At 39.2% G+C, this 15,748-nt stretch overlaps 1 protein-coding gene across 2 annotated transcripts in view; it reads left to right on the plus strand.

The window, feature by feature from the left end:
- The window catches only part of LOC109057950 (serine/arginine repetitive matrix protein 4-like), a 90,256-nt gene that overhangs the window by 68,846 nt on the left and 5,662 nt on the right, over positions 1–15,748 (plus strand). For both annotated transcript variants that reach the window (XM_042753472.1, XM_042753478.1), the window contains exons 3-9: positions 3,204–3,293; positions 5,287–5,361; positions 5,480–5,506; positions 5,941–5,991; positions 8,148–8,222; positions 9,967–10,105; positions 12,378–12,706. In XM_042753472.1, the coding sequence (XP_042609406.1) occupies positions 3,204–3,293; positions 5,287–5,361; positions 5,480–5,506; positions 5,941–5,991; positions 8,148–8,222; positions 9,967–10,105; positions 12,378–12,706 (786 nt within the window). The remainder of the gene's footprint in view (positions 1–3,203; positions 3,294–5,286; positions 5,362–5,479; positions 5,507–5,940; positions 5,992–8,147; positions 8,223–9,966; positions 10,106–12,377; positions 12,707–15,748) is intronic.

A 15,748-nucleotide genomic window follows, 5' to 3' on the forward strand; every position in this document is an offset into this window, starting at 1 on the left:
GCAATGTGCCGCAAGAAGGAAATCTCATTGCCGCTGCCACCGTGCCTTTAACCTGCACCAGTCATGTGTATTTGTCATTGATATCCTGTATACCTTCTCCCACGCTTTCATTGCTGCCTGTCAGATGCATGTCATTCTGAGAGTCTGTGATGTTTTGAGGTGTACGTGTACAGTGTAAAGAGCTATTTAGTGTACATCCATAAACAAATAGCATTACACTTTCAATGTTTTTTTCCTCCTACCTCCACTGTGCTAATTCTTATAAGACAAGCTCTTTTGGTCATTAAGCATATTAACCTTAATATAGTGAGCTAAAATGAGTCTCTTTAATATAAATAAGGTCAGTATCAGAAAATCTGCCTTTGAAAATATTATAGAGGTCAGCTGTTTCATTCCTTGGCCCTTATCTGTGTTTGAATGGTACAGATTGGTGATTTTTTGGGGGGCGGTTGGGGGGGTCGGAGTACAAAGGACTAAAAGTGATGGAAGGACATTACTTGATGTGGCTACATAAGATAGGGGCAGTGATAGTACTGTTTTCTCATTCCAGAATTCCTTTAACTATATCAAATAAACACATTCCATACACCATTCGTTCAGGGGTTCGGAAATTTAACGTTTGCAATTAGGTTGCAATGCCTTTAACTTGTTCATCTCACCGCTTCCTTTCGACTTGAATCAGGAATATTGGTGGTTTGGGTAAAGCGTTTCACATCCACTTTTGATTAAATCTTCTCAGTCGTCTTGATGGAACGAGAGTGGTGTTTCATTGCTGCAATCAAAATAATAACAGTAGCGCCCTGTGCTTTAGTAAACATTGAAAATGTGTGATATAAATGTCTGTTGTCTGTGTATAGTCTCCCTGTTGATGATTGCACTTGAATTGCTTTCCTGAGGAATCAAGACAGTAGTAGATGCAGTGTAGGATCTATTTTAAGCTTCAAATCCTTTCTTGCAATCCCCTAGATATTATTGCCTTTAAAAAAACGATTTTGAGGTGACACCTCAGTGCTTTTGAAACAGCACACATGTCCTGCTCAGTCAGGACATGGCGTCCATTCTCTGATCTTCTGCTTTGTTGTTGCAGAAGTGTTGCTACTAAAAGCATAGGCGGAGTTTCACCATTATGCATGGGGGGGCACCCACTGCCAAATGAACCACAAGCACATTTTTATATGTTCTACATTTCATGTATTTATGTAACACATATTCTACATGTAAAATACATTTAGAATGATCAATAACTGCTATACAAAGAGTAAAAAAAAATTTTCCGAATTGCATAGATGACCAGCAGCAGCAGCATGTATGGTGTGTGCCGTCAGCGCAATAGGCTTAAGCCTGCCGCAAAGCAAAAAGCAAAAGTTATTACCACAAATGTGTCAAGAGAAAATAGTAAGGAGATATTTGAATTATTTGCTAATAAATAGTGTTTTCTGAGTCTGTGTCGCAAGGATGAAGTTGATGATCCTGAGCGAAGAAAACACACCAAAAATATTTTTTTACTCTTTGTACAGCAGTTATTGTTCATTTTAAATGTATTTTTAATGTAGAATATGTGTTACATAAATACATGAAATGTAGAACATATAAAAAAAAGTGCTTGTGGTTTGTCTGCCAGTGGGTGCCCCCCCACGCATAAAAGTGAAACTATGCCTATGCTCTCCGTGCAAACTGTTAGATATGGCACACATTTATCTATGTTTAATGTTTAAACATTGTTATATGCTTGAACTGTTTTATATAATCACTATAATATAATCACTTTGACATTGCATACAAAACTGAACCATTTTAATAGCTGAAAGAGTAAGATAAGCTGTTTTGGGAGAAGGGGAAAAAAATATGCTTCATGTGAAAATCGCCTGTCCAATTCAGCCAGCAGAGACTCAGTCCACCACATTTTTATTTGCAGGTTTATTAAAAAATACAACGAATTTCCATTATTCAGTTAACTTGCTAAAGCGGGAAAATAATGAAAATAGAGTCATCTCATGTAGCCTATCACGACAAGTTAAGAATCATTATGACAAATCGCAGCTCTTGAGGTTGGGGCTTAAATGTAATGGAAATTAATTTAGCCCAAAGTAGGCTGCTTATTCTATCCACTAAAATAACAAGATAATACAAATAAAACAAGAAAATATAATTATTTAATTCTTATATTTTATTCATAACTCAGACAAATATAACATATAATATATAATAAAAAATTTAGATGTTTTGGTTGAAAGTCAAGGTTCATTGAAAAAATGTGCCTCTACCTACATTTTTAAACTCCAAAAACATATATACCTATACATTTAATTCAATGTAGTTTCCAGCTGAAATGAACACTAGTGGCAATAAAACGCTATTTATTGATTATTAAAGAAGTAATTCCTTGAACAATACTATGACCATAGAACACTTTTACCATAGTGCATGATTTGTAAACGAATACATTTTGAGGTTTGCATCACATAACCAGCTTCATATGTATGGCTTTCTAACATAGTAAACATGCTTGGTCACTCACCTGGTACAGGGTTGCACTCGAGTCTGAGTCCTGTGAAACACAAATCATGCTAAAAGAGCTAATAGATTTATAGAAACAAGCTAAAATGGAATGGTTGCTTCAGCCAATGCATTTTTATCTCACATTTGCTTTAGTTAACATTGGTATCACTTAGGTTTAGGGTATGATTTAGTTTATGTAGTACATTATTTTCAAACATTATAGAACACTTACCTTTTATTTTATACCTTTTGTTACATTTCCAAACAGCCACAAGACAACCAACATAATAAAAAATTGCTAGATTCAAGTTCATGAGTTTCAGATTAAACTGAACGCACTTTTAGCACCACTCACTGGACATTGTAATGTCATTTTGCTTCCACAGGCATTTTTTTAATAAGCTTGTGTTGCTAGTGTAGAATGGTGGACATGATTCAGCACATCCAAGAATATTAGTTCTCTGTCTCTATAAATAATTAAATGTACAGCTGTCTATTTCTTCCATTCTAGAAACTTTCTGTCATTTGTACTGTTAGAAATCAATCTGTGTTTGATTAACTCAACCCTGACCTTTGCTTACAGTGAATGACTGGTCATTCATCGTGCTTTAACTTTTGAATAATTGTCATTATATGACCTATAAAATGAAAATAACAGAAACAGATTCTGAAAAATGTGTTCTCTCTTGTGTTTGCTTTTCCAGTGTCTCTTTTGATGCTGATCTGTCCCCTTGTCCAGTCCTTAAAGCAAAGAAAAAGAAGAAGAAGTCACAGAGGAAGAGGAGGAGACACAGGTCAGCCCACAAAACAACTTTTACATTTGCTTTTACATTTCTTTAAATTTTAGATGCTCGATTTTCTTGCTTCCTTTGGGTTATCTATCTCATTTTCTTTTCAAAAGCCTCTCCAATCTGAAAAACAAACTATGTCTTCAATGCATGTCTACAATTTTTTATTATTTACCTCCTTGTTATACACTACTGTTAAGAAGTTTAGGGTCAGTAACATTTTTTTAATGTTTTTGAAAGAAGTCTCTTATGGTCACCAAGGTGGTATTCATTTGATCAAAAATACAGTGAAAACAGTAATATTTTGAAATGTTATTACAATTTGAAATAACTGGTTTCCATTTTAATGCATTTTAAAATGTAATTTATATTGCTGTGGTGGCAAAGCTGAAATTTTAGCAGCCATTACTCCAGTCTTTACCCACATGATCCTTCAGAAATCATTCTATGTTGATTTGCTCAAGAATTTTAAGGGTTAAAGCTTCTAATTAATTAAGGAAGTGCTCGCAGGGTTGCAGGAAGTATGGCAGCGTCTCGTTCCCTCAGGGAACCATGGTTAGATTTGTAACCTAGGGACGTTCCTCTTCAGGAACTCACACTGTGTCGGGAGGCTTTGGGAATGAGAATACCCACTCCGCCATGCTTACAAATCCCTGCGTAGTAAGAGAACAGAGGAGCCAGGAGTGCCTCCCATGTCGAGGTTGTAAAATCTGACAAACGTAAGTGGCATGGACTGGCCCGCAGCATTGCAGATGTTGTACATTAACTCATAGGCCAAAGATATTGCATCCACAATCCATCAACTTAAGGTCTGCTTGGTCCCCGGGAGACCTCTCTTGGGCAGACCAAAGCAAACGAATAACTGGTCAGACTTCCTCTACAGAGCAGCTCTGTGGACATACATGTTCAGTGCCCTGACTGGACAAACAAGATTAAGCTTCTCCTGCTCCGGGTACCTAGGAGGAGGACAAAAAGCCTACAGCACAATGGGCCATGGAACTAAGTTAAGCACATTAGGCACATAACCTGGCCTAGGTTATGGGAATGACTTAGCCATACCAGGCACAATCTCCAGAAAGGAAGGGACCACAGAAATGGCCTGAAGATCACCATCTCTTAAGGAAAGAGATGGCCAGTAAGAAAACAGTCTTAACTGTGAAGAACCTCTCTGGAACCTCCTCCAGGGGTTCAAAGCTAGGCTTACAGAGAGCTACTGAGACCATGGCCAGATCCCAGGACGGGACTCTAGATAGCGAAGCAGGCCTCACCCTCAAGGCGCCATGAAGGAAACGTGTAACCAAGGGGTTTCTCCCCAATGACTGGCCATCGAGAGGGATGTGGTAAGCAGATATGCCTGCCACGTACACCTTCAGGGTGGAGGGGGCTAACCCTGCAGCAAACTGTTCCTTTAGGAACTGGAGTAGATACAACTGCACTGATCCAATAGTTGCCGCACCAAGAAGTGAAAATATTCCACTTCATGGATTACAGTTTCTCTGGACTGGATTATGGTCTCAACAACCTCAGTTGAGAGACCTGAAGCTATGAGCTGTTCCCCCTTAGTGGCCACACCCACAGTTTCCATAACTCCGGGAGGGGGTTAAGGATGGAGCCCACACTGCTGACATGATCTTATCGCTAGCTCACCCTGAGCACAAGCGAGTTACTTAATGCCAAGGCATATCAGCACAATTTTTCATATCGGGCCATCGGCCGATTTTGATAATGTTCCAATAATATCGTGCATCCCGATTTGAAACAAGATGAATAGTAATAATAAAAAAAACATATAGTTAGTTCATATCAGTTCATATAAATTCACATATCTTTTGAATTATATTCTTAATTAGTTGAAAATATATTCAGTTATATAAAATACTTTGGAACACATTCCAAGATTTTCATATATGGGCAAAATATTCCAAAATGTATGTGCCACTATAAAAAAACTGAATGTTGTATGTGTTTTCACTACATGTGACCATATTTGATCTTCCAGATCTCCCTCCTGCAGTCCATCTCCTGTGAGGAAGAAGAAGAAAAAGAAGAGTTCAAAGAAAAGGAAGCGACATAGGTAGTGATTGATTTTCACATCAGATCATGTTTAGAGGTTTGCGTTGAGTACACTATGCTGGTGTGGTGTGTTTGTTTTGTCACGACTGCCTTTAATGTCCTCTCCTCTCTGCCTTCAGGTCTGCCTCAAGGAAGGGACGACACAAGTAAATTTTATATTTATTTAATGTTTTGCTTGTTTTTATGCTCTTTCCTAGAATAAAGGGCACAATGCTTTTCACAAAGTACAGATAATACCTGATGATTATTGTTAAAGTGCTCTTAAGTAGTTTATGGCTCCCCAGAGAGTTTATAGCTCAGAGTTCCTCTTTCATAGCTCAGGAGATTAAATGGAGAGAGCTCAGTTATGTATTGTTTAAGTATCCACTTTGTCTCAGATGCCTCTCTAAAAATTATTATCATAATTATTCACATACTGTAAGAATATAGGGATCTATACTTCCCATATAGATTACACACAGAATTCATTTAAACTTATTGTTTTCTAGCAGAAACAGCAAAGAGATCTCATCTGTGAATTTTTTTTCCTATGGGACCTTTAATTTAAACCTAATCAATAGTTGTTCTCCTATTTTTACAGTGGCTCGAGTCCCAGACGTAAAAGAAAGGAGGACAAAAAGTATAAAAAGAGGTTGGTGATTTCAAAATGTGCCTTAATAATTTAAAACCCATCAGCTCACACTTTAGTTGAAAGTATTCATGCACTGAAAGTTTATTGAGTTATATTCAAGTTCCTCTGTGGTTTATCCTTTAGTGTCAAAAGCTTAATGCATTTTACAGTACACAGTGTACACCTGCATGAACTCTCTTGCACAAGAGTCACATATTCTAGATTAGATTACGGTGTATTGACAGCCGCACTGTAGTGCACCTCAGCTCCTCTCAGAGAGTGCTGCTATTGTTGTGTGGTCTCTCAAACTGAAGGAGGGCCGGTGCAGTCTGAGAGCAGCTCCTCACTGATGCAGGCAAGCAGCCAGAGAGAGAAACATGAACCAATTTCACGGCACTAGTCTGCTACACACACAGCCAGAGAAGAAGTGCCTCGCTGGGCTTCTGATCCTCAAAACGTTCAGGTTTTGTGAGTTTGTTAAATCAGTACATCTCAAGTGTTTTTGCTTCACAATCCAAGACGCTAAATTCTTTGTCCTTTGCAACTGAATTGCACTTGCACTAAAAATGTTTACATAAGGTTCAATTCATCTCCGTCTTCACTTGATTTATTTTTATATTTTATGATATACTGATGCTAAAGATGATTTAGGAAATAGTCAGGACATGAGAATGTTAACTTATATATATATATATATCCATCTGATATATATATATATATATATATATTTATTATATATATATATATATATATATATATATATATTCTCTCTCTCTCTCTGATGTGTTAAATGAGAAGTTGATTTGGTGCTCAAGAAACATTATTTCTATCAGTGTTGCTTAATTCTTTTTTGTTTGTTTGTTTGTTTTTGGAAATGGTCAGTAATGCCATCAAAACATATAGTCTATATATATATTTAAAAAAAAAAAAACAATACTCAAAAACCATACCTTAGCTCTTTGCCTGTCATTGATGAGTTATCTCGTCATTTAGAAGACAACGCTTTCCCGCCATTGATGAATTTTTATGGCTTTTCGTGTTTTCACTGTTACACTCAGGGGCGCTATTACACATCTTCTGAATGAGTACAAAACCTCCTGAGCAAAAACACACCTGAACAAGTCGGAAAAACTAGCAATCTCATATGTAAACAGATGCATTTGGAGGTGTTCATGGAAGCGATTTACTGGATTTATGCTTTGATAATCGTACTGAATATTATCAAGATGTAGTTTTTGATAAAAATGAGATTTTCTCCCCTTTTTGCTCAAAATTATATATTTTTATGAAACCTTCAATTGTTGATAAAAAAAGAATGCTTTAAGGTTTTTTTTGTTTGTTTGTTTGTTTGTTTTTTAAAAGTATAGGCTTTGATCTTTATGTTGGTGTATTGCATATTCAAATATTCATACAGAAAAATATACTGTAGGCCATGAAAATCATCAAAATCGATAGCAGTGACTGGCAACTTTTTTCAAAAATGCTGGCGGGAAAGAGTTGATGTTTATTTCTTACTGCAATGTACTAGCTATAACAGCTGCTGTTTAAAGTGTATTAATTAAGCTCAATCTATTAAACATGGTCTGCTGTTTCATAATATATAGTTTGTTGGGCAGCTAAATTCAATTTTAAACTTTAATTGAAATCGCTCAACAATATCATGTGAATCTCCTCTCAATAACTGAACGTGTGACTAAACTGTCTTCATTTCAGACCCAATTAACACTTACATGTTTTACATGTGCCACATTAAATTATAACACTTCAGAGACATTCACACAAAAAGGCCTAACTCTTCCTAGGGTGTTATGTCATGTTTTTTTTATTGTGTTATGGCATTATAATTACTCTTGCGGCTCACTGCTTGCTAGGGTTGGGCCAATAGACGATGTCATCATTCATTGCTGATGGCTGACAGACATCACAATGTTGAGCCGGCATCGTGATTCACCCCCCCCCCCCCCCCCACAGCGACCCCTAGCCCCCCCCCAACAACCCACAACCCTACTGCTTACTCTCCCTTTCTTTTCTCTATCACTCCCATGATAAGATAAGAGGTGTAATGGGAATTTAATGTAAATTTGAATCTTGATGTTGCTGTTCCAGCACAAAATAGTATAAAATGTGGGTGAGATAGTTAATTTTTTGAATGTATGTCTCTGTTGAATACCCTTCAGGGCAAGGAACCACTCTCATCGCAGACACCGGCGCTGGAAAGCAGAAATTAGGAGTTCTTCCAGTATGGAAAACAGGTACAGTTGTGACCTTATGAATGAATAATTTGGAGAAGGTCACATTTAAATGTAAAATTCAGTGGAACTCCGTGGCTGAGTCTAAAACCGAAAGCAGCTGCTGTCCTGTCCAGTCTATCAGTGGCACTATAACATCACATCTATTGGTCTAAAACCAATTCAAGTAAGAATAGAATACAACAAAATCCTAAATTGACATGCACGTTCATTTATACACATTACCACATTCATATGGATTAGAACATTCTTATTCTGAAAGTTTTAAATGAATGTTCCAAAAAATAAAAATGTTTTGGTGTTTTTGGAGAATGTTGGGGGTCAGAGATATTCATGGCTTCATGCTGGCCAGTCAGGTTTTTTATCTTATCAGTGAGCATCCGGTGCCACTGTGGTGATGACTGATAAAGGTAGAGGTGACACAAAGGAAACTCTTTTATCTGCCTCTCACAGCTGATGTCCAACATTTGGCGTGTAGATCAGTTGAAACGGGAAAGGGAATGAAATTTGAGATCTCATCCCCGTGAATGGTTTCACCTCTTTGGAGTAGGTTGTAGGGTGATGGGGTTGAGGTACTGTAGAGGTGTAGCACTGTAGGGAATAGTGATGAAATAAAGTTTCAGGTTTTCTTTGATAGTAAGTATCAGTGAAGATTGCCTGCAAAGCATATAAATGTCAATCCTGACCATGTACAGATATTATGACAAATGCTCAAACAAGTTAGGACGTTGGAGTACATGCTTCCTTATTGCACAAATGAGTATAGTTTATGAGATGTAAAATAAGACCATTTTGTACTGGGTCAAATGAGTATTTTTTAAAATACATTTTGAATTAGATAAACGCACGTAATCACAGATAGTTTTTCATGCATTAAATTGGCCCTAAATGCTCTCCCAGGTGTCACCACTCTGATTACTTCATCAGTCATTCATGCAAAAGCCGCTCTCATTCATTCCTCACACAATTTCTGCGTTTTTCGGGAGCGGAGAAAAACGAGCTCAGGTTTCAAATTGAAATAATCATAAACTGGAGATGATGGCTTTTAAATCGCGAACTGATCTCTCCTTTATTTGGAATTTCACAGGGATATTCAAAGGACAAAATCATCATAGAAAGAGAGCACAGTGAAGGTTTACATGGTTTCATGAGTTGAAAAGGCACAGAGAGCCCACTCACGCCACACAACAGGAACAATGGCCATCAGTTCCCATTCCAGTGAATCCTCATTCACTTCACAAAGACCTATTACAGATAGTCTATGTCCTGAGCTGATGGAAGACTATAAAATAGAAGTCTGCATGTTGCCAGTTGTTTAAGTAAATGGACATTAGCCGGATCTCTCTTCAATTACTATTTCAGCAGAAATATAATTTTGGTAGATTCAAAAGCTTTTGTTGAATAATTTCTTCTGACAAAGTGCTTAATTTTACACTTTTTGCCACTTTCTTTGATGCTTCTCCCAGTGACAGTAACATTTTCATATGCTAACCTGTGGAAGATTCACCTTTCCTCCTCACTGCCTATAGAAATGGAAAATTTACTATTATACCTATTATACCTTTGCTGTTCCACATTATGATCTTATTGCTACTGTTGTAAAGTAAAGGTGCTGTGAGCATTATCTTGATAAACTAAAATGGTTCTTCTTACAGTGCTATGTATATTTAATGTGAATATGAATATTTTAATTCCTCCTTGAGGAGAAGGGGCGTTAACAATGATTTTATGTGCTTTATGTATGTAGATCTGAAGATTGTGCAAAATCTGGTTTCCAAGACAGTGGCCATTCATCAGCTGTCCATGGAGGCAATGCATGCAGGTCGGCAATCAAGCTGACCAGTAAAATCGCCTCTAAGTGCTGCTGCCACTTTTCTGAAAGCACCGTAAGTGTTTCTGATGGCTACCTGATGCGCTTACAGTGCCGAACTCTTGGTCATCTTAAGGCCCTCGTAAAACCAATCATTTCTTTTTGCTTAATAGGTGCCAAGACCAAAAGCTATGTTGTTTTTACTTGTCTGTTAACTAATGCATTTGAAAGTCAGCTAGTGCACATTTTTCCCTCATGGAAAAATATTTGTTGTTGATTTTTTTGCTTGTTTTTCAGTTCTTTTACAATAACTGTGGGTAGGATTAGGATTGAAGCTAGCCATAGTTAAATCACATCTATTTTAATTTTCACAGATTAAGTTTTTCTACAGTCCTTTGTGTTTTTTAAACTGGCTAATATTGCATTGCCATTTCCTTTTTAATGGGAACAATAATCACCATTGTAGCAATGCCTTTGAGTAAGGTTATTTTTGTGGTTGTAATTTTTTGCCAACATGAGATTTGCATATTGCACACATGCTTGACACACAATTTAAACTTAAGTTAATTAACTTTTTAATGAGAGTGCTTTTCGAGTGTTTTCCGCTCTCAGTAATTACACTTGTTAAAAGTGACATGTAACCCACTGCCACACTCTAAATGCATCCACTCCAACCAGAAATAGCAAACATCATTCAATAAATAAAAGTTCACCATCACTTAAGAACATGGTCCTGGGGAGTAGTCATATAATATCATAATTTAATGTTAATTATTAACATAAACTTATATGATGCATCATCGATTTTTAAACATTACTTTCAGAAAGCTTTTCAAATAAACTTTTGTATAATGGCTTTGAAGCCTTCTGTGATCATTTGAATGCATGACAGATAAATCACTTTTCCTGACATAATCATTAAAGTTACACTAATTACATTCTCTAGTCTTTTAATCATTGCTAATATTTCTGTCTTGTACTAGCATATTTAAAGATTGTCAAGTGTGTGAAGAAAATATTCCTTCCACACATTTTTAATTTGTTTTCGGAAAGTACTTAAACTATAGATGCTGACATAAATGTCTCTTTTTTTGTCTTTCTTTTGAAGAAAAAAATTTGTATTTTTTTTTAGATACATTTATTGCACAGTTGGTTAGCAATGGCCTCTTTATGTTTAAGTAAAGCATGCTTTGCTCTGTTGTGGTTTGTTTCACATACTGAAGCTTGCAAAAAGCTGATCCCCTAGAGAATAAAATCTATACATAACCTGCACATAATTGTTTTTGTCTCACTTCACAGCTAGATCATTACAAATAACCACCGGGCTCTCTCACAGTTGTGCAAGTTCTACCATAAACCAGAGTTTGATTGCTTTTTGTGCAACTGCAGCAAACTAGAATTTTACTGAAGTTTAGCTGCTTCTTTCCTTTTTCCATGAAGGGTGTAGAGTATATTTAAATTTATTCCATCAGTCCCACAAAAGAAAATAACTAATTTAAGACCTACAGGTGCACAACAAAGGTAAAGAAAAAGGCTCATGCCAGTATGTGGCAGAGTGGAGTTGGATTTAAAGAAGAGAGGGTTATTGTCTTTTTCATGCACTTTACCACTCTAATGATGCACTTATGTCACCCGCTCTTCCTTTTTTCTTACACCTTACCTACTTAAGGAGGAAGTCTTGATTGGTAAGTCGATGCTATCCGCAGATTCAGGGACTTACTGTAGGCCGCTGGTGGACTGTAAAATCTCTTCCGACAGGGGACTAAAGCAGAAACATGTTCTTTTTATTTTTCTTAAGGATTTACCTAGCTAGAGTGATGGAGATATTTCTTTTGTCTGCAACCCTTTTCATATAATAATATTATTTTTTACTTAAGCCCATTCTGTGATGTCTGTTCAGTGTTCTTTAAAGGAAAAATACTTTCAAATTGGGGATTTCTGTTTCCTTTTACTCTCTCATTTTTCAAACATAAAAGTAACTGGAAGTTTATTAATGTAGGTTCTTTTTTCTCTTTTTTTTCTCTGGATGTTTCTTTAATTTGCCTCTTTAATAAGCATTGGTTCATTGTTTATTTTCTCTCTTCAGACTCTGTTTCATTAGTTTCTTTTGTAAGAGTTCTTGCTTTGTTCTTCTCCTTTTCAAATTTCTTGCATGTGACAGATTTGCATGGCGTTTTTTAAATCTTTTAGTTTCTGTCCCAAAAAACTTGATTAATTTCCTTTCTGTGCTCTGTAGGGACATTTGTGCCTTTTAAAGAGTACTCAAACTGCATCATGCAGGTAGCAGATTTTTGATGTGGCCTTGTTTTTCTTTAGAAAAACAACAAATTTGGTTTGTCTGCCTACAGGTCTCACCATCACGTTCTGGGGTTGAGGGTTTAAACAAAATGGTGATCGTCCAGGACTCGATATCCAATAAGGGCAAAGGACATGCAGATTACGATTCGGGAAATGACACGTCCTCTCCGCCGTCAAGTAAAACAGGCATCACAAAATCAAAGGTTACAGGAAACGGAAAGTTCTTGTGTCAGGATCTGACATCTCCTGAGAAGCTTAGGCTAGCCTATGGGGATAATACCTCAGATTCAGGCAACTCACTAACCAGCTATGACTCTCTGGGGAAACCAGTGGTCAAAGTAAATACCCTACACAGCTCTGTCTTCAACAAGCTCAAAAGGTGAGGCTTTTTTTAATGTATTTTACATCGACTTTATATCTGTCTGAAATGATTCCATTACAGTTAGAATAAGTGTAAGTAAAAATAATATATGGTATTCATCAAATGTTTCACTGTTTAACATTCCATTAGACCATGACAAGTGCATTAAAAATATCTAAATTTTTAGCTTCCATTTCACTCTTGACATATTACCACTGATGAGTCACTTTTTAAGTTAATAACATCACAAATCAAGCCAAATGTGGATTTTATTAACTTTTTTTTAAAGCCCAGACATAGATTTTCTTATTAAATTTAAAATAAAACTAATGGAAAAATAAGAAATATTACTTGGCAACTGGCTGAAATAATTTTTCTTTATATATTTTATTTCAGTTAACATTTGTAGATTTAGTTTTAGTTGACAATAATAACGTCCCGGTTACGTATGGTAACCCTCGTTCCCTGAATGAGGGAATGGAGATGTCACGTCGGTGACCGACGAATTAGGATATCGCTTCGATAGACCAATCTACTTCGAGTGTAAACTTAACAAGCCAATACACATTGGCATACATAATTGCATCCATCTGCCGCTGATCACAGCATGAGTATAATAAGGCAGCAGGTGCAATGCATACCAGGTTTTCGCTGAGGAGCTGAGCCGGTGACCTGGCCGCTCATCGGTGGTACAGCAACCGTGGCGACGGCACGTGACGTCTCCGTTCCCTCCTTCAGGGAATGAGGGTTACCATATGTAACTGAGACATTCCTTTCAGTCAGTCACTCTTGACATCACGTCATGCCAAGGGTGCTGCCCCTTCCAGTGCCCTGTGCGAGCTGCCTGCACCCCTATTTGGTGTAGGCCGGGGCTCGGAACAAGTAGATCCACTCACCATTGTCAAAGCAATACCTCACTGGGTGAGACTGGATAACACTGGGAAAACGCTCCTGTTCCGCTTGGAACAGGGACGCTACGGAAGCCCCATCCTTGCCGAAGGAGTTTTCAGAAGCAAATACACATATATGAAACCCTCTTGGGAAGCCAGAAAAACACGAGGTGATTGAAACCCTCTTGGGAAGGCAGAAGTCTGCCGGGGAAACATGGGCTCTAAGGCTATACTGTGGACTATACACATATGAGTACCACTTAGGTCTAAATATGGAGCCCATCGTGAAGGCCCGGCACCGGATGTTCCGCCGCGTCCGGCTGCCGAGGGAGGTGGATGATCTCAACAGGGTCTACAGTTCGGACACTCTGGAGTAGTTTTAGCAAGCCGACACTAAACGGGGCCTCTCAGTGCCACTACCAGTTTGAGGTGAGAACACAGGAGGATACCGGCTCTACACGAAGGCTATAGAATCTAGCGAACGTGTTAGGGGTCGCCCAGCCCACAGCACCAAGAGCCAGTGCCCAGGAGGATGCAACACTCCTGGTTGAGTGAGCTCGCAACCTGAATGGGCAGGGCACACCCTGTGCCTGATAAGCCAGGGTGATGGCATCCACAATCCAGTGGGCCATTCTCTGGTTAGAGACGGCACTACCCTTCTGCCGGCCTCCGTAACAGACAAAGAGCTGGTCTGAGATCCTGAAGCTTTGTGTCCGGCAAACTTTGCATCACAATGCTCGGACGGGACAGAGCAAAGCTAGGGCTGCGTCTGCCTCCTCCGGGGGCAGTGTTGCAGGTTCACCACTCTGTCTTTGAAGGGTGTAGTGGGAACCTTGGGCATGTAGCCGGGCCGGGGCCTCATGATTACCTGGGAGTCAGCCGGCCCAAACTCTAGGCACAAATCGTCGACTGAAAATATGTGCAGGTCCCCTACCCTCTTGATGGAGGCCAGTGCAAGCAGGAGCAGAGTTTTCAATGAAAGAAACTTCAGCTCAACTGAATGCAAAGGCTCGAATGGGCCCTGCTGTAGTGATTTTAGCACTAGAGTCAGGTCCCAAGTGGGTGTAGAGGGGGGCCGGGAAGAATTTAACCTCCTGGCCCCTCTAAGGAACCTGATGATGAGGTCATGCTTATATAAAGACTTCCCATTCACAGGGTTATGGTACGCAGCAATAGCAGCAACCTGAACTTTGAGGTTGGAGGGAGACAGCCCTCGCTCCAGCCCTTGCTGCAGAAAGGAAAGCACGACCGCAATCGGGCATCTTCGGGGGTCTTCTCGGCAAGAAGAACACCACACAATGAACAGGTTCCACTTCAAGGCGTAAGCGTGTCTCGTAGACGGTGCTCTCGCCGAAGTGATGGTGTTCGCATATGTAACAGGCCGAGTGGTGTAAGTGCTGCTGTGGCTGCCATTTGCTCCAGGAGCCTGTGAGAAAGTTTCAGTGAGACCACACTCTTGACATATTACCACTGATGAGTCACTTTTTAAGTTAATAACATCACAAATCAGAGACGTGCTGTCTGTTCGACTGAATCCAACAGCATACCGAGGAAAGAGATCCTCTGCGTCAGGGAGAGTTTGCTCTTTTCCCAGTTGACCTGAAGGCCCAACAGGCTGAGGTGCCGGAGCACCAGTTCCCTGTGCTCCTAAACCTGAGACTGTGCTAGTATAAGCCAATCGTCTAGATAGTTGAGGATGTGAACACCTTGCTCTCTGAGGGGAACAAGAGCCGGCTCTGTGACTTTCATGAAGACATGGGGAGACAGGGACAGCCCGAAGGGCAGAAACTGGCCCATCCTTCGGGGTCGTACCCGGAAGAATCGACGCATGAAAGTACGTGTCCTTCAGGTCGACCACTGCAAACCAATCTTGGGGTTGTACCCACCCGAAGATGTGTTTCTGCGTCAACATCTTGAACGGTAGCCGATGAAGGGCCCGTTTCAAAACTCGCAGATCCAAGATTGGCCGTAACCCACCACCTTTCTTGGGTATGAAGTAAGGGCTGTAAAACCCCGACCTCATATCAGCTGGAGGGACCGGCTCTATCGTGTCCTCCGCCGTCGCCCACAGAACAAGGGCATCGGCCACTTTCACTGTAGTGAAGCGGATACTGCTGAACTTGGCGGGACACCGGGCAAACTGAATTGCATAGCTGAGGCTAATAGTCCG

This window comes from Cyprinus carpio, chromosome A5 (assembly GCF_018340385.1).
Source record: "Cyprinus carpio isolate SPL01 chromosome A5, ASM1834038v1, whole genome shotgun sequence".
NCBI classification, from domain to species: Eukaryota; Metazoa; Chordata; class Actinopteri; order Cypriniformes; family Cyprinidae; genus Cyprinus; species Cyprinus carpio.